The 21,696-nt window shown below is 33.8% G+C and overlaps 2 protein-coding genes across 2 annotated transcripts; both read right to left on the bottom strand.

Annotated features, from left to right (window-relative positions):
• Positions 1 to 17: 17 nt before the first annotated feature.
• LOC128198450 (uncharacterized) lies at positions 18 to 7,467 on the bottom strand. The gene is made up of 3 exons (XM_052884001.1): positions 7,397 to 7,467; positions 5,277 to 5,592; positions 18 to 4,730 (listed from the first exon to the last, which is right to left on the bottom strand). Exons 1-3 carry the CDS (start codon positions 7,465 to 7,467, stop codon positions 4,299 to 4,301), a joined length of 819 nt encoding a protein of 272 aa, XP_052739961.1. The 3' UTR covers positions 18 to 4,298.
• Positions 5,674 to 17,261, bottom strand: LOC112050653 (uncharacterized). The gene is made up of 3 exons (XM_052884000.1): positions 17,246 to 17,261; positions 16,679 to 16,837; positions 5,674 to 15,250 (listed from the first exon to the last, which is right to left on the bottom strand). The coding sequence occupies exons 1-3, from the start codon at positions 17,259 to 17,261 to the stop codon at positions 15,021 to 15,023; spliced, it is 405 nt and encodes a 134-aa protein (XP_052739960.1). The 3' UTR covers positions 5,674 to 15,020.
• Between the last annotated feature and the right edge of the window lie 4,435 nt (positions 17,262 to 21,696).

The following is a 21,696-nucleotide window of genomic DNA, read 5'->3' as shown; positions in this document are numbered from 1 at the left end:
AATAAAATACAAATATCTTGAATTTAAGAATAATTTAGTTAACTCATTTGCACGCTCTACGTTTTCACATTTGATTGCTCAAAGTCTCATGTATTTTCCACAAGCGGTTTTGAAAAACTTCCTGGGAGGGTGGTTATGGCTGCCACCACAGAAGACCACTCGCAGTTCGTGATCGACGTGAAGATAAACATTACAATCGGCCTTGTTACAACAAAACCGCCAAAGTTTACCACCTTTCATCGCACCCTTTTGATAATACGAATACTCATTCACTATCAAAGTTTGTTTCCCATTAACCATTTCTATAAGTTCACCAGTCTGCCATAGTGAATCTGTAAATTCATAACAATTGGTACTATACAAGATTGTACATCGAAATTATAAATTAGCCATATCAAATTTTTGTTGTTTGCTTTAATTTTTAAAAATTTCTGAGAGTAATAGTCCCAAATATATGTAGGGTAATTCCAGGATAGATGCCCCAGTGGGATAGATGACTTGATTTTTATTTCACTATGTTAGGAACACTGTGAGAGTTCAATTTTACTGTAAGTAACGAGTCCTCCCCCTGCAAACCTTAGTGTCGGGAGGAATTTCGACCGGAGTGCATACGCTTCGTCTGTGTGAGTAAAAATCTTCCGCGGTGAGACGACAAAAGGCGCCAAAATAAGATTCGTAAGTACTTCCAACAGTGTATTTTTTCTCTCGCTTATAATGTCTATTTTTTTTCTATTTGTCTGAATACATTGAAGACTAGCCGCCTATGTAAACTGATAGATTTTATAGTAATTGAAACTCAACTTTTGTTTTTATTGATAAGGGCATCTATCCCCTACAAAAAGTATAGTTGCCCCGTTTTTTATTAGGATAGATGCCCCTAAGGGCAACTATCCCCAACTGTTTATTTTAAGTGTTGTGTTGTTGCAGGAGAGTAAATATAAAAGAAAACAGGGTGTTGTCTCTCGAACTATAACCCACACCGAAGACAGTATGCTAGCAGCGTTTGAAGAGATGAAAAAGGGAAAGAAAGGCGTAAATCAGATTTCTAGAATATAAGGAGTACCATCTAAAATATTAAGACGAAGATTTGCTATTAATGGCAAAAATAAATTGACATTAAGTACCTATGTTATAACTTATTTTCAAAATTACTGTATATTTACTGTTGTTTTAAATTTGATTTTTACTTTGTATTTTATTGCATCATATCATTGTAGTTACTGTTTGGCATAATTATTACTGAAAAAAATATATATTGGATATATTTATTGGCATTTATTTTTATTTATTTTAGGAAAACATCCTATAATAACGAAAAACGACTCGTGGCTCTTACATTCAAATTAGGAGAAGCTGAATTTTCACCGGACTGAACACCAATACGTCAGTTAGCATACCATTTCGTTAAAAAGCTACAGCTAAAGCATAACTTTGATGAAGATGACCAAGAAATGAAAATAAAAGTTATATAAAACACCATAAAGACTGATTATAATAATATAGTTCTTTGATTTCAGAACAAACCAATTACAATGTTTAAACTAAGTCGTCGGTCCCCACTAGGGGCACCTATCCTCAGAAGTTTTTTCATGATAAGTCATCTATCCGCCACAGTAGGCGTCTATCCCATTTTTCAGAGGTCCAAAAAATACAATTTACACAAAATCTACACAGTCTATATCAGAACGATTCAGATAATATAAAACATTAAGAAATATATTTAATATCTCCCAAAGAACGCAATGCTCTAAGATTCTAAATTTCGGAGTTATTTGGCATTTTCGAAAAGTGGGGCATCTATCCTGGACTTACCCTATAGTATGATCACTACAACTATCTATGTTAACATAAAATTAACGAAATTACAATAAAAGAAATCTAATTGATATTTCTACTGTTAAAAAATAATTTAAACCATTAATTAGCATTGTTACTATTTTACTCATATCAATAACTTAAACTCATAACCTTTAAAATAGTTCGTGAAATCATACTGCGGCATCATTAATTTTTCGCACCTGATGTTGATTTTAATAAGGCTTTGTTTAATTTTTTATTTAATTTGTATACATTTTAGCGGCCCTCTAGTAGTTGGGTAATCTTAGTCCCACTGTGCTGCTACATATACTATATAATATATACTATTACATATTTACATATATTATATACTTTTTTGGTAACAATTACTATGTACTTGTATAAGTTACAATAACCATGAAAGTCATGTATATCATAAACAAATAATTCTACAATGAATTTAATAATTCTAAAAGTGTTTTTGAAAATCAAACATGGCATTAATGTAAAATAGTTTATTAAATGCGTTCGAATGCTAAAATTATACAAAAGCAGAATCAGCGTACAATCTTGATATCAAAAACTTTCGCATACACTATCATATTTAGGTTAAGTATAAAAATAGAAGATATTAGTCCTTTAAATGCAGGAAACCAAATTGATTATTTAAAAAAATAAAACAATAAAACGAGATCTACAATTGAGATACGTGAATATCACATGAAGCACACAGTCTTAATACTTTCTAACACTATTATACCATTGTATCACATATACCTAATACTGGACACGTCACAAATGCAAAATATCACACAATCATTAATACACAAATACATGTTTCGGCTAAAAGTGAAAGTATAGGACGACACATCTAAAATTTGTTTTAATTAATAATGTACAATTAGGCAATATATCACTCGATTTAACAGACCTATCGTCATCTTTTACGATGTTATTATAGTGAATATAAAGTGTAGCCGCAGGATTCGTAAGCCGTTTTATGTGCCCCGAAATAGGAGCCCTTGACACATCCCTACGCTACGATAAGTACGCTTGTGTGCGGCGAAAGCAATTAGCATAGCTCTTACGCTCACATAGTCACAGAAGTAGCTTATGTTTGATGTGAAAATTGTTAGGTGTTGCAGTTATTAGTCTATATGTTATTAGTCCAAGCGTGAATGCTTTTTAATAAAATTTTGTATTTGGATGGACAAAATACCTACTTATGAAAATCTAAAGTAGACATGTCTATTTTTTTAACTTTACTGACAATTGTAGATTTTGTTCAATAATAAAAACCATAACTTATTAATTAGCAACAGCTTATCAGATTATTATGAAATTATGAATATTACATTTTTAATTTCAACTTTTAGCCGTAACACGCACCTATTACAAATTAATAAAAAACCCCTAACTAAAAGTTAACTAAAACCGTTACAAAACTTTAATCTAATAAGACAAGATACGAGAAGGCACTTTATCCAAACATCATTTTAATGAACGTTGGTATTACATACGTAATTTTAAATGGGGATATCGCAACCTTAGCCTATGGTAATCGGTAATACATCCTAACATCGAAACTACGAGTACATTCTGACCATACGTGTAAACATATCACAATAAAAATAATTTTAATCTTATAATATATAGACAGTCTTATAAGCAAACCAAAAATGTGCAAAAAGCACAACTTGTGGATACCAATATTATGCAATCTTACGTACACAAATAAACACGCATTTTAGCGATTACAATTTTAGCTGCTAGAAATTCAGAGAACGCTACACATATTTTCAATCCCAAAATTGTTGTTATAGCAACATTGTCGCAAAACTGGGAATAATTTATAATTTCATTAGGGTTTCTTTATCATTGAAAACAAAACCCATACATGATATGCGATAATTACTTACAACTAAAGACAAGGTAACGCTAAAGCTAAATATTAGCAACAGCTATATGCTCACTAAATAAGGCAATTGTGCCAATTTGGCTATATAACATACATAACTTTTTAGAAAATTCAAATTATACAAAAAGCGCAATTGAATACGGTCTGGGTTGAAATTTTATACATTTATTTACGTGCGATTTTTTTCAACGGAAAAATTATAAACGTCTGTATGCTCAACCAAATTGATAGGTCTAAATAGTGCACAATACTTTGCAACATTAATTCTGAAAAAAAGGAGTCACTGACCACGGTACTAATACTTTTAAAAATGCTTGCTAATCTTGAACTTTACGATTAGGTTTATCGACACATTGGGTTGTCTTTTTTTTTAATTCCGCCTTTTTCACAGTAGGATTCGGTTCTCGGCACTATTTTACTAGCTACTAGCTAACTTTATTTTTTTTAATGTCCATAAGTCAAATCGTGCCGATTGTAAACTTCTGTATTTAGATTTGTACCTGTTAAACTAAAATCATTTTTTAGACCAATCGATTTAGTTTGAAAGCCAAATGTGCACAACTTTGTATACTGCCAAAAATTCTTATACATAATTACTAAAAACGCTATGAGCTACTAGGTAATCATGGAGTGGGGTTAGTGAGGGCGGTTGGGAGGGTCGAACCGGAGTGCCATTCTCTTTATTACCAGTGCCATTCCACATGGGATAAATTGGTTTTATTTGGTTTCGTATTTCTTTCTTTGTGCTAGGCGGATGACTGTGGGATACGTTAGCTTTGAGGACTTCCAACTTATCGGTGATGATTAAGTGCGCCTTGCACTTCCACTTGGAGCCGTAGGCGGTGCAGCTCCATCTATGCGCGTTGCTGCGTGCTTTTAAATGCTTGTAAAATGTAAAATTGTTCAGCCGTAGGTTGATCCTGCCATTTGGACGCAAGTAGAATTCAACTGTGAAGACAAAATAATGAACGTTAACACTTGTTATTAAAAAAAGAAAATTATTACTTAACAACTTCTGATAATTTCATATGTCTATAAAATGAAATTATCAGAAGTTGTTAAGTCTAAAAAATAACTAACATTGATGGTAAATAAGAATCAAATGAAATCAAAATCAAAAAATACGTCAAATAAATGTGTAATAAGTTATTTTAACCAATAATATATTTTATTAAGTAATTTAAACTATAGGTATTAAACAGTACAAAATCCAAGTATAAAATTAATTTTAAACAGCATGATTTTCCAGAAAGATTAGTTTATAACATTGATTTATTCAATATTTAATTCTAGGATTCCATATTAGCTTCTAATTGTTTAATTAACATTGTATTTTGTAATTTTTATGAAAATCTTTAAATAAAAAGGATTATCACAGTGCAAAGACATATCTATTGATATTTTCATGTTTCCTTATACTTTGTAGAAGGTACGCATTTAAAAATTAAGAAAATTTCGCAGAAAACTTAAGGATTATTACCAGTATGTTTGATGCAGAATCAAGGCTGAACTGGTCTGAATGAAAATTGACACAAAGTAATAAATGCAATTGATAAATTTAGAGTACTATGCCATCTAATCCTACGGCCGACAACATCAACCGGGTTGCAGGGAGCCGTTGGATGCTGGCGGCACGAGACCGTGATGCTTGGAAGCCCACGCAAGAGGCATATGTCCTGCAGTGGACGTCCATTGGTTTGATAATGATGATGGTCCTCTCTCCGCCATCTTCATTGGGGTCCGAAGCCATCGGGGGGGTTCCAGCCTCGGCGGATGGGTGTGGAAGGTCTGGGCCCTCACCACCATATCGTTGGTGACATGCAGGAAGCCCTTGCACGACCTGGAGCCCATACGTGTACAGCTCCATCGGAATCCATCTCGTAGTATTTTATGCTGATAGTACGTATACCCGTTGAGCATGAGGACGTCTTTTCCATTACGACCTTTCACGCGAAATACTGAAAATATTTATTGTAATATAAGTTATAGCTTTAGCAATACTTAAGGTTTGAATTTACGAAGGCAAAAAGACTAGTTCCACCTAATTGTCCTCAAATGATATCATGGAAACTTCATCAGTGACAGAACGCCAATTTCTATAGGCACTCAATGTCAACAGCCAATAAACGAGATCCTGCAGGCCAATTCACTATCTTTGATGTATGTTAGTTGACATATACGTATATTAGTTAACATATTCGTAAGTCACATGATTTCGTATTCACTATTTATTATTATTTAATGCTAACTGATCTAAATAGAGATTCTATGTAAAAGAATGTAATCTGTTCGCCTATTCACTGACCTTGGTCAATTAGCCACGTAAATATAATTAACATGAAATCAACACAAGAAATCAAATCAAATCAATACATAATTTTCGTATTCCTTAATGCCCATTGTTAACAAAATACTTAGTTATTTTTACCAGATGGATAACTTACCAGCACCATTACTATTTCTCAAGCATTATTTTAAAAAAAAATATTTTCAATCTACACATACATATATTTTCATAATCACTCCATTCGTTTGGAAACTACGCTGCCACAGACAAACACAAAGATACACAGACAGACACATCAAGGGTAGGGGTTTAAATAGCTTGCATCTTCTTAGCCTAACTAATCACATAGGGATATATCACAACCAAATTCATGAAAAAAAAATCTCTTAAGGAAAACGGGCTTAGATTTAGATACATCTTATACTAAACTAGAGTTGTTTTTACACCATTCAACTACAAAAAAAGGTATATTTACGGAGCTCTTTAACCGACGAACGCGATAACAACTACGAAACATCGATTCTATAGAGACAGCTTTTACAATCGCATTAGATCACTGATATACTTTGACAGAAAAGTAACATCTAGCGAGACAGGTCCTTGTATGTAATTAGTCTGAGCTCTTAACGGTAGCCAATAACCTTGTGTTGGTTCGGGAAATAGCGACAACTAGTAGGTTCGTGGTTGTGATCATTGTAACTTCGAATAACAGTGCCTTCATCATTCAAGACTAGGAAAGCGCGGCACGACATAGAGAACTGTCTCGAGCATTTCCATCGAAAGCCGTCCTTCACCACGTAGTGTTTAGAGAACGTGTAGTTGTTCATCACAGCTATCGTTCCCGACAACGTCTGCATAAAATAAGCTGGAACATACAACGTAATTAAATAATATCAATACACCTTTCGTAGAAGTACCAAAATCACTGACATAGCTCAACGAGTCGCGAAGCTGCGAAGGGACGAGGTACGTAGTTCAAAGAGCCGGTGGACGTTGGGGTCCCAAGGTGCTGGAATGAGGACCTCGCACAAGAAAGCGCGATGATGATGATGATGATGATGATGATGATGATGATGATTGATGATGATGATGATGATGATGATGATGATGATGATGATGATGATGATGATGATGATGATGATGATGATGATGATGATAATGATGGTGTTGATGATGATGATGTTGATGATCATGATGATGATCATGATGATGACGATGATGATGACGATGACGATGACGTTGACGTTGACGATTACGATGACGATGACGATGACATTGACGATGACGATGACGACGATGATGATGATGAATATACCTTTTATTAGTCTGAGACACTGGACGAGTGACATGGGCGCGGGACGTAACAGACAGTGTGGCAACGGTACTCCCCATACCGCATGTCATGCTCTTCGTCGTGCCCACCGCTCCCTCTGTTTTCGGTTTTAGAGCGCGAGTCAAAGGTCATGCGGAGCGTTGCGACTAAATGTCACGAGTAAAGTAGTTTGTGAGGTGAGGACAACACGGCAGCGCGAGGAGCATAGAGGGAGCAGCGCGAGGAGGCAGGAGCATAATTTAATTTAATTTTGACAGCCTCCGTGGCGCAGTCACATCCTGAGTTCGATCCCTGGCTGGGCCGATTGAGATCTTCCTGATTGGTGCAGATCTGGCTGGTGGGAGTACCTACCCATACCACAGGCTATACGCTTACTTTGGGGCTATGTAGAGATGTGTATATTGTGTAAGAATAAATACATTTTTATTAATAATATATATTTTTTTCCTAAATAACCAATATAATTAAGTAATTACTTATTTATCTATACTTATACAGCTGATATATTATAAAGCTGAAGAGTTTGTTTGAACCCACTAATCTCAGGAGCTACTGGTCCGACTTGAAAAATTCTTTCAGTATTATTAGTATTAGATAGCCCGTTTATCCGGAAAGGCTATGGGCTATATATTATCCCCGTATTCCTACGGGAACGGGAACCACGAGGATGAAACCGCGCGGGGTCTACTTGTCGAGATCAACACAACTATTACACAAGGGAATAATGTGTGTGATACAAATGGGTTTATTACATTTGTAACAGCAAAACCTCGTTTTCTTGTCTTTAGTATAAGGACAGGTTTTACATCTCTTTCTTTTTACATTCTTATCAAGAGGGTAGCTCGTCGTTTCTCCAACCAGCTTTTTAATACGTTTACTAACGTTACTTGATAATTTCTTCATGTTTTTCACCGTTATGTGACCGCTATACATGGCCGTAAGCACTGTGAAAAGAAACGCCAAATATACACGGGAAAAGGTGAAAATACCGTTTTTTCTTTTAACATCATCGGTTGCAACACACATTGTTTACAACTAACTACAGTTCTACTAAGTTTACCTTCCCATTGATATAATAACTGTGGGGTATCATATACCCAGTCACAATAGCGCCGGGTTAAAAATATCACTTTTACTTTTCCATAAAAACCAGAACTGGATCCCTATAATTGATCACGCCATAGCGAAATACTTAACCGATTGAATGAATCTTTTTCCCTATTTTTTCTGATACTTGGCAGGTTTTTGTGAAATGATAAATTAAGTAAAATAAGTATAGTATTGAAAATTTTTGAAAACTAAAGGAGCATTTTATGGATATTTTTTACCCAAGGCCTATTAAGCAATCTATTAAACAGCTATAGAAAGTTATTTGAGAGAGATATTCTATTCCAGGTTAATCGATTTTCTGACATAGTACCTACTCATAAAAAAGAAAAGTATCAACTACTTCCATAAATATTATATTTATTCATAATTGTCCCCTGGTAAATCCTCGAGAAGTGCTTAAATCTACCCGCATACGATCCTTAACATGCAGCGTTTCTCTTAAATGACCTGATTGTCAGCCTCTTTTAACGGCAACTACAGGGTCAGGACTAGTCCCCCTTATAGGAGAAGGGTTATGGAGCTTAGATCTACCACGCTGCTTTAATGTGGGTTGGCGGACGGTGATAATGTTAATTTATTAGACAACCACTATTATGTTAATGATTGTGACCGGAATCGACGGCCTAACTAGTCAATATTTCAAAGCCCGACCTAGGACTGAAACAGAATTGAAAAAGTTGCCTTCTTTCATTCTGCAACTATGGGGTTTTCAGATAAATACAGTTAAGTATTGTTATTCATACAATATACCCTCATCAGATATTTAGTCGTATAATATGTCAAATGAAAGCCTATTTTATGCTTAATTTAAATGTATTAAGTTGTCTTGATCTAGTTCATGGTTCCCTAGATTTTTTTTATGAAAAATGTGTCTGGCAACCATTTGCAATGTGACACTGAATATTATCTATTATTTATTTCTTATCGATAATAAATAACAGATGAGGGTAAATTTTTCTAATACCGGATCCGGGACTAATACAACTAGAGTTCATTTAGTTTAACCGACTCTAATAAAAGTGCCAACACTGTCACAAACATATAGAGGGGGTTCATGGGAGTGTTTCCCATTAAATTTCATTATAAACCCATTGTTGTCCACGATCATGGATGCCCGGCAGGTCTTGGAGAAATGCCTCGTACATTTCCACCTAAAGCCGCCCTTTACCGCATAGTGCTTCGTGAATGTGTGCTTGCCTTCCATTATGAAAATCTTCCCGGTGGAGGTTCGAATAAATTTTACTGGAATACAAAAAATATATATAAATTATTGTGTTTACACATACTAGGTACTAAAGAAGCTGTTTTAAACAAGTCATGTCACAACCTGATTGAAGTATCGGTCCCCGAGCCAGGAAATCGCAGCTGACTATTTCTAGGCTACATAGAACAATATAGACAATTTTTTCTGCAATAGTTGACTGGACAAGCAAATAAGTGGAAACCATCGATGGTGAAACAATTCGCAGGTAAGAAAGACTACCTACAATCCGATGCCGTGTAGGATATCGTGATGCCTACTCACTATAAAAAATATGTATTATATTATATTTATTATTATATTATATTTATTAATTATATTATATTATAATTTTTTATAGTGTTAAAGTTAAAAGTGCCCCAGGCTCCTTATGGGAGGCGCAGCGGCATCACCGGGGTTTTAGACGAGCGAAAAAGCATCGCCTGAGGCAGAAAAAGAAGAGATGGGCGAAACGACTCTTTAAAGACTCGGATCTCAGCTTAGAGGGCCGTCCGGGTAGGGTATAGTATAGATATTAAGCTTCAAGTGCTTTCGCTTTCGCAAGTAATTTCGCCGGCAACTTTACCTTTTAAACTGGATCACAGCAATGCTGCTTGGCCGAAATAAACATGGCGGCAGAACTTTCCCCGACTAGCTCTGTTACAACAACGTTGTAATATATAATGATCATCATCATTAACAACCCATATTCGGCTCTCGAGCACGAATCTCCTCTCAGAATAAAAGGGGTTTAGATAATGGTCCACCGCGGTGGCCAAATGCGGATTGGCAGATTTCAGACACGTAGAGAATTAAAAAAAATCTCAGGTATGCAGGTTTCCTCACGATGCTTTTTCTTCACCGTTTCGCGTGACGTTTAATTTCTTAAAATAAACATAACTGTATAGTTGAAGGTATGCTCCGGACTGGATTTGAACCTACGCCCACCGAATCGAAGGCATTATATGTCATATCCACTTGGCTATCACGGCGCGTGTCTCTGGTTGTGTTGTTACTCAAGTTGTAGTACAAGCACCTCTATCTAATAGTACTAAAGCTATTACGAAATTAAAAATGGCTTTTTTCAAGTGGTTTTTTGTCTGAGTTGATTACTGACGTTTACGTAATCTCAATAAGATCTTAAGCAGCACTTAGCTAAAGCTACAAAACTATTTATACTTGAACTTAAAAAAATATATAAAAACGGGTAGAAAATGGGTCAGGTTAAGTTTTAATTAAAGATTTTAAAAAGGGACTTTCCATTTCATATACCTATTTAAAATTTAGTTATTTTTACAAAGCCTGCCCATATCAAGATTTCTCTGCACGCCACTGATTTTATAGAAAATAAATAAGTAAAACAAAAAATTCGACATGATAATTACATCGTTTCTGTATTTCTCATATTTTCATATTACTACATGATATATCATCATAAATAAAAATGCTTAAATATAATTTGGCACACGTAAAATAGCCATAGTGACTAGGTTTGTTCAATAATAAAATTAGAAATAAAATAAAATAGTCGACCAATAAAATTATTTTCTCAAGTGTTCGGTTAGTAATACGAAAAAGCCCATCACCTAATACATACTCGCCTAGGGTACAAGAAAGACTAGGGGTGCGAACTGCGAAGACTTTTTTTTAGACCAATAGCGGCGCAATCCAAAATATTGCTTTCTTTTTCCTTGCGTTGCAACCAATAGCGGCGTAATCCAAAACATTTCAACTCCGTCGCTATTGGTCGTGGTTTTGGTTTTATTTTTTCACGAGAAATGACAGAGACGCTAAGCCTACTGTAGGTGTAATGCGTTCACGTTCTGCGTCCAACCTTACAGAAAACAGGCATATTACAATTTATGGGATGCAGAACATTTGTATTTTAAAATATACCTACAATATATGAAAACTGCTAAAAACTTCTTATTTTTTGTGCAATAGTAATATAAAGACCGAACACTAGACGTTTTCGAATTGAGTCTGGCTTTAACAGAGGCCTAAAAACTTTGCACTACAAACTGAAATTCTAAACCCATTAATAATCTCTTTTCGGTGACTTATGTACATGCAGTTTTAATAAAAAAACTACGCATGTAATTTGATTTTAAAAGAATATTTGATTTTAAAATATTTTTAATTTTTATTACGAATATGACCAATAATCTCTAACCCCTCCTTCTAGTATGTAGTAGTAACTTCCGGTGTCGTTCCGTCACCGTCCTGAGAAAAACACTTTTTTTTGTCTGACATTCGAAATAAAACCTAGTAATACAGAACACTTTTTATAAGTACAATAATTCGTACTTAACTACAATTTAAGAAGTACCCACATTTATGAGCATTTTTAACAATAAATGCTGTTGACCTTTAGTTTCGTGAGCCGCAGATTTTACATACGCAATACATCGTCATAGTTCACATAAAGAGTATACGCATGTATAATATAAAATTTAATAAACAGACACCTTTCACACTTTTACGTGTGATAAAGATATTTTACGAAGACGGTTTCGCTTTGCATGTATTAGTAAGGTGACACATAAAACGCATTTGTGTGTATAAACTAAAGAAACACCGGTACAGCAGAAACGCACTGTTAAATTATGTACCCGCGCTACGTACGTTCGTTTTAACTGTACAGTTTTTAATGTACAGTTAAAACTGACAGGACTACACACGGACGATTTAATTGAACAGTTCAAGTGTTCGGTTAAAATAAATTTCTGTAGCGTGAATTAGTTAAGTATACAGAGTACGTTTACCACAAAACTCGCAGTCAGTATAATTTAAAATAAACATGTTTCTGATTTACTGCTTTGATGCTTCTTCAAATCTTTTCAAAATTTTACGCGCCTATACAAGTGTACACCCACTAAAAGCAAAGCGAAATATCTATACTACAGTCACTTTGTGACATCTAAAGGAATACTGTAACGTAGGAGACGCTAACAATTTAACACATAAAATCCTAAGCTCTTATTTACATTACAACATAAATGGCAGCATTATGGTAGGCGTCAACATCATCGTAAGTATCGGACGCATCGTATCAAACGGGTCGTAGTATTATTTGTATAATAAGTCACACAAGTGCGTCTACGGATCCGTATTGTATGGATCGCATGAATCTACCGTAAAAATAAAAATCCGTTTAATGCGATGCGTCCCATACTTACGATGAGAATATGCGGACGCTCATCTTTAAACAAAGATCCAAATAAGTAAGTAAATACGTTCAAAGTAAACACAAACACAAAATACTAGAATACTAAGTATATATAAGTACTTACTTTGATACAAACCCGAAATTAAAGAATAAAATCCAGTTTTACCTCCAAATTCATTGCAAATACACCAAACTATTGGTAGATTGCAATATGACAAGATTTTTCAGCAGTCTGATTGGTTAAACCTACTTGATGCGTTTAATGTGGTTTGAATTTCTTAGTACTTTTTGCGATCTTAACCTATGCAGATACTACTACAGTTAACGCAATTGTGACGTTAAGTTTAAAACGTAGATGTTATAAATTTAAAGCCACACTGATGCGATCAACCTAGCGTTCTGCAGAACGAAAAACGTCTGCGTTCAACTAAAGCTCGGGTTGCATCGATTATAAACGCAATCTTACTACCGCAAGCTTCAATGTATTAATGATTAATTAATTACACTTGAAGATATTAATTGAATGCCTTAATATAGAGAATATGAGTCTGGCTTATTGTAACTTTTCGAGATACGGTGACATAAGAATGATAAAATTGTTTACTAAATGCCTATAATAAACATACAGCAAAATGAAATCTACCCATCGTACAAGCTAATGGAATATAAATAAAGTTTATTATTTTAGTTACATAACCTATAAGGTTTTAATCTTAATCTAATACCTACTTAATTTCATATTAAATGAGAGGGCAATTGATTATATCAATAAAATAGATCTTATTTCCTAACGCGAGCTAACCTATGTCTTTCTGTATATTTAAAATTCGCCTACATTAATGCTATATTTATAAGGGGTTCGTGATACATTTTGTCTACTTTTGTAAGTCGGTTAGACTTTGGATAGAGTGACAAGGTGACTAGACTGATAGAGCTTTGGTGTGTAAAACTGAAGGTTTTTTAATAAAACGTTCTTTATGCGGTTTATTAGTTTAGTTTGCACAGTTTTAACTGTAGTTCTATGTAATAGGAATATTATTAATAATATGTAAACTGTACAGTTTTCAGTGTACAGTTTTGCCTACGCAAAGACATTTTATTTGTACAGTTAAAACTGCATTGGGTAGCCCCCATTAACTTCAGTCTATACACACAAACGCGTTTGGTGTGTCATGTTACCACTACATCCAAATTCAAACTGACTTTCTGTAACAGATTAACTATCATGAAAACATGATTATATAATGATTTATTTATTTTGCTATCATCCGCGAAAAGTCGACGAACCCATGCGACAACGTCACCCAGGTCCGACAAAACACTCTCTAAGTACGTTTCACCCCGAAACCGGAGCATCCTCAGGAGATGTTGACTCTACAACGTGCAATTGCAAAGTGTCGTTTTCGACCTTTGCTTCGTCTTTTATAGACCAAAGAAAACAAATTGACCATTCGTAACAAGAAACTCTTGAGTACCTAGACTTATAGCAAAAACATTACACGTTTACCCAAAGCCAAAAAATTCATTCACAAATCTTTAAAATCAGCATAATTCTAATATTAAAAACAGACTCACCAACGCAGGACTAGCTAATTTTAAATATAAGTTCTACATTACAAACAATATTGTTGTTATTTTGTGTTGTTGCTTAAATCAACAACAAAATATTAGTTATTAGTATTACAGATTAAGTACTTACATACTAGAAATTATTAAGGCTCTATTCTCATAAAGTTACACGACAAATTATTATCAACCTTTATTTAACGAGTTTCGTACTTATCAAAAGTACCAATCCAGCATTGCTGATTGATCATTGTTTATTATTTTAGCGCAAAATCCCAAAAAAAACTAATAAAACACAAGACATATTACAAGTATTAATTAAAAAAAAATAGATATAGATATATTTATTACGTTTGTTTAAATGAAACATTATGATATTTAGAATGAAATCCAAAACCGAAAAATTAATAAAACTAGTCCTCTTGAAGATACGTTGAAAAATAAAAGAGGACATAAATTTCATATTTATTTGGAAAAAAAGGAAGATTGCGCGCAATGAAGTATTATTATATTATTTTCTGAACGTATTTAATCTTTACTGGCATTATTGTAGCTTTCAACAGATGTAATGATTGGCAATGCTGGATTGAAACTCGTATATCAGTCGTTGAAGTTATACTTAGTGTAATTGTCGTCGTGATTGTGGAAGCCCTTGTGTTTGATGTAACGACCCTCGACGGTTGTCTGGACGCAGCTGTTGCAGCCGAGCCGCTTGCGGTCCCTGCACGTCCAGTTTATGGTGTTCTGGTAGCGATTGTTGATCCAATACTTGTTGTCCTTGAATATTAGGACCATGCTTCCCGTTCTGTGCGACGGCAGATAGTATATGCCTGAAAAATAACCTCCAGTTTATTATTGGTGTAAGAAAACACATACCTACAGATCCACTGAAAAAAAAATATTTTTAAACACCATGCAACAATTACAGAACATTATCATTATGGAATATAAGATTTCGAATATCATACTCTAAATCTTTTTATTCTATAAATAAAGGGATTTAGAGTATAAATCCCTTTATTTATAGAACAAAATTAAATATAAATAGTTACTGTTTCGATTAATTTAGAAATACTTAATCGAGTTGTAACTACACGGTAAAATATTTGACCTGAAATAAATCATATTACTTAGTTATTACAAATACAACTTTGACAAACACAAATAATTGCAAGGTTATTGTATTTGATACAGCAATACCTTGTTATCTTTAGAATAAAGACAGTCTTTACCTCTCCTGTAAATTTTAGCTAATCTTATCAGCTTAGAATTTTTCCAGCCTGCTTGTGAATATTTGTATGTATCATTTCCTTTCTATTTCTTTGAGTTCTTCCACGTAATATAATAAGACCTGACTGAGTACTGTGAAAAAAGATACTTAACATAGATGCAAATGGTGAACACACAAAGAAAACTCATTGCAATATTGTGGCGGGGTATAACATAGCTGCGCGCTTTTTAAATATATTTTCTTTCTTTCTTCTTTCTTTCTTTTATTACTTCGCACAGTACTCGATGATTTGAAAACTATCAAACATTGTATACCCGGACACAACAGCGTCAGGTTAAGGACTATTTTTCATGAATACGTTTTTGAATGTCTACTACAACAATTTTTATTTTCGATAAACATAGTGACATTAATAACTTTAATGACTAAACACACAGTAGGTACTTATAATCGTGGATACTCTCATAAAATCAATTAATGCACACTTTTAATGTGAGATAATTTCAGCCAATATAGTATTTTTTGGGTAAGAATGCACAAAAAATATCGAAAATTGGCTGTGTGAAGATTGTATTACAGATTTAGAAATCAAAGTGACATATTTCTTTTATGTTGTCCATGTAAAACCCGCTCAAAGGATCAGGGAGTAAGGGATGAACAATAAAACCATGAAATAAATAAAATTACACATTTATCTGAATACTGTATTCTAAAATATCGTCAATATTTATTCCATCTACAAAACTAGCAGGTCCCTACCACAGAAACATGCTCCCAAAGACACATCAATATAAATATAATCCCTAATAAGTACATTTTCAATAACATCACATGATCTGGATTTTTAAACAATAAACATAAAAAGAAACTATACAAAAATAAGTATATCAACATGAGAGTCATTTAAGCGATTGCCTGAAAATGTCTTTTTCCCTAATGAATCTGCCGTCGTGGCATTGGCGTAAACGTGGTGGCTCGTGGATATGTTTCCCTCGAAATATAGAGATGTAGTCGCGGCCGTCAAAGCCTTTGTAGGTTATGACGTCAGCCCTGCATCCGTGCACATCCCTCGAGGAGCAGTACCATTGCTTCTTCCCGTGTGCTTGGTGGTTCTTCATATAAAATGTAAACCCGTTCAGTATGAGTAGTCCGGCCCCCGTCCGACCCGGTATGAACTGCGCAGGCACTGATGAGAAAAACCACACAATTACCTTATGTTTTCATGGGGAATAAAACACCATATCTTATTTCTAAAATTTCTTTATTTATATATGGCAATACAGCTGAATATATTTCAAGCATATGCCCATAATCACCCAATGGCATATACCTGTAAATATTGTCAACTGCAATGCTTTACTTGAAATATTAAGGTGCAATCAGTTGGTTTAGGACATCAAGGAAGGATTAAGGTAAATAATTTCAACAAGCCGTCCCAAATATATTTATTTCGCCCATTCGTCGCCCTTTATTTATTTTTCAAAAAAACAACAAGTACAGTAATCTTCTTTCAGTCATCTATAAACTTAAAATAGAAACACATTAGTAAATAACAAGGTAAAAAATACTTATAAAAATAAGACATTTTCCTAACAAGGTAATGGCACCATGATTGTTTAAACAAAATAACAAATTTAAAGACATCCAAAATTACCTAGTGTTAGGCAAACATTCTAGAAATTACTTAATTAATACATGAAAAATATAGTTATATGATTAAAATAAAGAGGTAAAACCAGTATTCAACATATTACTAGCTATTGAGGTAAAAAGAGATCTCAAACTTTATTAAATAGCAAAAAAAAAACAACTAAGATCTGTTCAACATTTTTAATTTGTTTGATTCCAGTGTTAAGTTTCAAATTAGGATTTGAACTTAACAATCTGATTTTCATAGTAGAAAATTGCTGACAATGCTAAAGAGAATGCATCTCTTTTACATAATTACAAAACTGATTTTGATGAAAGTAATCCTATACCATATATGAATTGGATTTGGTCTGATGCTATGTTTTAAAGCTGCATTACAACCAAACTTGTTTTGATTAAAATTTATCTCAACTTTCAACTTTCAGAGTATTCAAAATTCTACATAATCTTTCACAACTATTACGACCTATAATCACACATCAGGGAATCGAACCCCAAAGTTGACCACACAACTATTATCAACTATAGTCACACATCAGTGAACCGAACCTCAAAGTTGAACTCACAACTATTATCAACTATAATCATACATCAGGGAATCGAACCCCAAAGTAGAACACAAATATAATCATATATCAGGGAATCGAACCCCAAAGTTGAAATCACAACTATTATCAACTATAATCACACGTCAGGGAATCGAACCCCAAAGTTGAACACACAACTATAATCACACATCAGGGCATCAAACCCCAAAGTGGAACACACAACTATTATCAACTATAGTCACACATCAGTGAATCGAACCTTAAAGTTGAACTCACAACTATTATCAACTATAATCATACATCAGGGAATCGAACCCCAAAGTAGAACACAAATATAATCACATATCAGGATATCGAACCCCAAAGTTGAAATCACAACTATTATCAACTATAATCACACGTCAGGGAACCGAACCCCAAAGTTGAACACACAACTATAATCACACATCAGGGAATCGAACCCCAAAGTGAAACACACAACTATTATCAACTATAATCACTCGTCAGGGAATCAAACCCCAAAGTTGAACACATAACTATAATCACACATCAGGGAATCAAACCCCAAAGTTGAACTTACAATTATTATCAACAATAATCACACATCAGGGAATCGAACCCCAAAGTTAACCACACAACTATTATTAACTATAATCACATATTAGGGAATCGAACCCCAAAGTTTAACACACAACTATAAACACACATCAAGGAATCAAACCCCGAAGTTGAACACACAACTATAATCACACATCGGGGAATCGAACCTCAAAGTTGAATTCACAACTATTATCAACTATAATAACACATCAGGGAATCAAACCCCTAAGTCAAACAAACAACTATAATTACACATCAGGGTATCGAACCCCAAAGTTGAACACACAACTATAAACACATATCAGGGAATTGAACCCCGAAGTTGAACACATAACTATAATCACACATCAGGGAATCGAACCCCAAAGTTGAACTCACAATTATTATCACAATAATCACACATCAGGGAATCGAACCCCAAAGTTGACCACACAACTATTATTAACTATAATCACATATCAGGGAATCAAACCCCAAAGTTTAACACACAACTATAAACACACATCAAGGAATCAAACCCCGAAGTTGAACACACAACTATAATCACACATCGGGGAATCAAACCTCAAAGTTGGTCTCACAACTATTATCAACTATAATAACACATCAGGGAATCGAACCCCAAAGTTGACCACACAACTATTATTAACTATAATCACATATCAGGGAATCGAACCCCAAAGTTTAACACACAACTATAAAGACACATCTAGGAATCAAACCCCGAAGTTGAACACACAACTATAATCACACATCGGGGAATCGAACCTCAAAGTTGGTCTCACAACTATTATCAACAATAATCACACATCAGGGAATCGAACCCCAAAGTGGACCACACAACTATTATTAACTATAATCACATATCAGGGAATCGAACCCCAAAGTTTAACACACAACTATAAACACACATCAAGGAATCAAACCCCTAAGTTGAACATAAACTATAATCACACATTAGGGAATCAAACTCCAAAGTTGAACACATAACTATAATCATACATCAGGGAATCGAACCCCAAAGTAGAACTCACAACTATAATCCCACATCAGGGAATCAAACCTCAAAGTTGAACACACAACTATAATCACACATTAGGGAATCAAACCCCAAAGTTTAACACACAACAATTATCAACTATAACCACACATTGGGAAATCAAACCCCAAAGTTGAACATATAAAAAACATCTAATATCACATTTTAGGGATTTAAACCCCAAATTAAAAAAAAATAATCCCCTCCACTATTTATTACCCCAAATATTCAAAAATTTGTTGCACGCCCAATAAATTTAAAATAGGGAATCAAACCCCAAATATTTAGAATATTAATATAATTTAAATTCTAAAATAATAAGGTTTGATCAATTTTATTGTGGGAAAATACCAATAACTAAAAAGTTTTCATTCTATTCAGCCATAACATAACTTCCATTATGTATTTTGGCTAGATTTCTGACCATAAAAATCATTTTCCTTCTTCAATTTCTCTTACCAGCAATAAATCTTTCAAAACTATCTTTTGCCAAGATTCTTTAGAATCACAATAAAAGTAATTATAATCTATACTACTTCTAACGAGATAAACTTTGTAAGCTTGGTTAGTTGTTAATCTACTGAACTGAACCAATTTTGAAAATATTTTAACCTATAGAAAGCCACTTTATTTGTGGCTATTTATTTAATAGGCTATTTTTCCCTTTTATGCCTACAGGAAACCTCAGGACGTTTCCTAGTAACTATTATGTATATAACATTTATTTTTTACTTCAGAGTTTATCTGCGAGCAGTAAAGTAACTATAAGCAGATATATTCTATGATAACTTTGCTTTTCCAGTGTATTCTGCAGTGAGAACATCCCCTCATTGTTTAATGTATGTTACTGGGATCCAAACACATAATCTTCTTTCATACCAAACAACGGCAAGTATCTCTTCATACTTACATACATTTATTTGCATGGGATTCAAACGCATCAGACTGTTTCAGCTTTTATAGAAACCTTTCATGAACTTCTATAACTTCACTTAAGTGATAGAACTGTATTATTACTTTTCTAAACTTATTGCTAAATTGAAAGTATCACTAAGAAGAATCCATCTTCTTTACCTTTATCCTAAAATTTAAAAATCTAAAAAGACTTAGGTAGTCACAAATCTTCACTATTTTTATGTTTAATTATGATGAACTTGACCTTGGTTGTTTGACATTTGGAAAAAATTGTTGATATGGTATTAAGAGGTTGACCTATAAAGCTTTTGCTTATCATAAATGCAATTTATTACACACAAAAGCTTTGTTTACTAACAACAGCTGGTATTACTTGTTGAAATGGTCCTCCATGCATGTTATTTTTGTCATAAAATAGACTAAGAGTACACAAAAAGGGGAAATCATACAACAATAACAATACTGAATGCCTGCCTTTCACTACATCAAAACAATCAGTTTGTGCTTTAGATACGTCGAAATAGACGATTTACCTGAATTATAATGTTTGGATATCTTTATATAGTAAACTTACTCGCTACTACTCACCGCACCGCAGGCCGCAAACGGGGACAAGACCTCTAAATAAGGTATAAGCGGGAACCAAAACTAACCTGAACACAATATAACACTTTCATTTTTAACACTTCACACTGAATTTTACAACACACGGACATTAAATATGCTTCTAAACTCATAATGCACTCGTTTTTTACAAGATATTAACAACAAAATACGCGCAAAACAACATTAAAAACAAGGTGACGTTTGGATGCCAGGGGATTATTTGAATAAAATCCCGTATCCCCGTAATTTGTAAAGGCACTCTTTTGATAGATTCGATTGCTTATAGAATAAGCTTCGCGAATAACTCGATCTCGATGCATTTTTTAGAGAATTTTAGCCAAAAAACTAATAAAACAACAGTTATATTTGGCATCGAAAGAGCTATTTTGACAGTTGTGTAGAAATTTGCCACAGGCAAGCTAAACACTTTTTTATATAAAATTTTTTGCGTCGTATATATTTGGATTTGATTGTAATTAATGTTTTTTGGACTTATTATCTTCGAATAATGATATTATTAGACATAAAGTAGATCTTAGAGACTCATTTGTGGGTTATATGCAATTATAAATGGCTTAACTATTGAATTAAAAAATACTATCAATCTTTTCCCTTCTTTTTTCTAATAATTTAATCTGTGGATTTTGTTATTGTCAATCGATTTAGATGGTTATTCTATCTGTGCTG

The sequence above is a fragment of the Bicyclus anynana genome, chromosome 10 (assembly GCF_947172395.1).
Source record: "Bicyclus anynana chromosome 10, ilBicAnyn1.1, whole genome shotgun sequence".
Taxonomy (NCBI): domain Eukaryota; kingdom Metazoa; phylum Arthropoda; class Insecta; order Lepidoptera; family Nymphalidae; genus Bicyclus; species Bicyclus anynana.
This window is presented reverse-complemented; position numbering and strand designations above follow the sequence as displayed.

Excerpts from the sequence above, each read along its gene's own strand:
- LOC128198450 (XM_052884001.1), bottom strand. The coding sequence starts at position 7,467 with ATGACCTTTGACTCGCGCTCTAAAACCGAAAACAGAGGGAGCGGTGGG. Across the intron at positions 5,593-7,396 it reads GACGAAGAGCATGACATGCG|ATGGATTCCGATGGAGCTGT; the intron begins GTATGGGGAGTA and ends AAATACTACGAG. Across the intron at positions 4,731-5,276 it reads GATTAGATGGCATAGTACTC|AAGTTGTTAAGTAATAATTT; the intron begins TAAATTTATCAA and ends TGAAATTATCAG.
- LOC112050653 (XM_052884000.1), bottom strand. Across the intron at positions 15,251-16,678 it reads TGACGTCATAACCTACAAAG|GCATATACTATCTGCCGTCG; the intron begins GCTTTGACGGCC and ends GTTATTTTTCAG.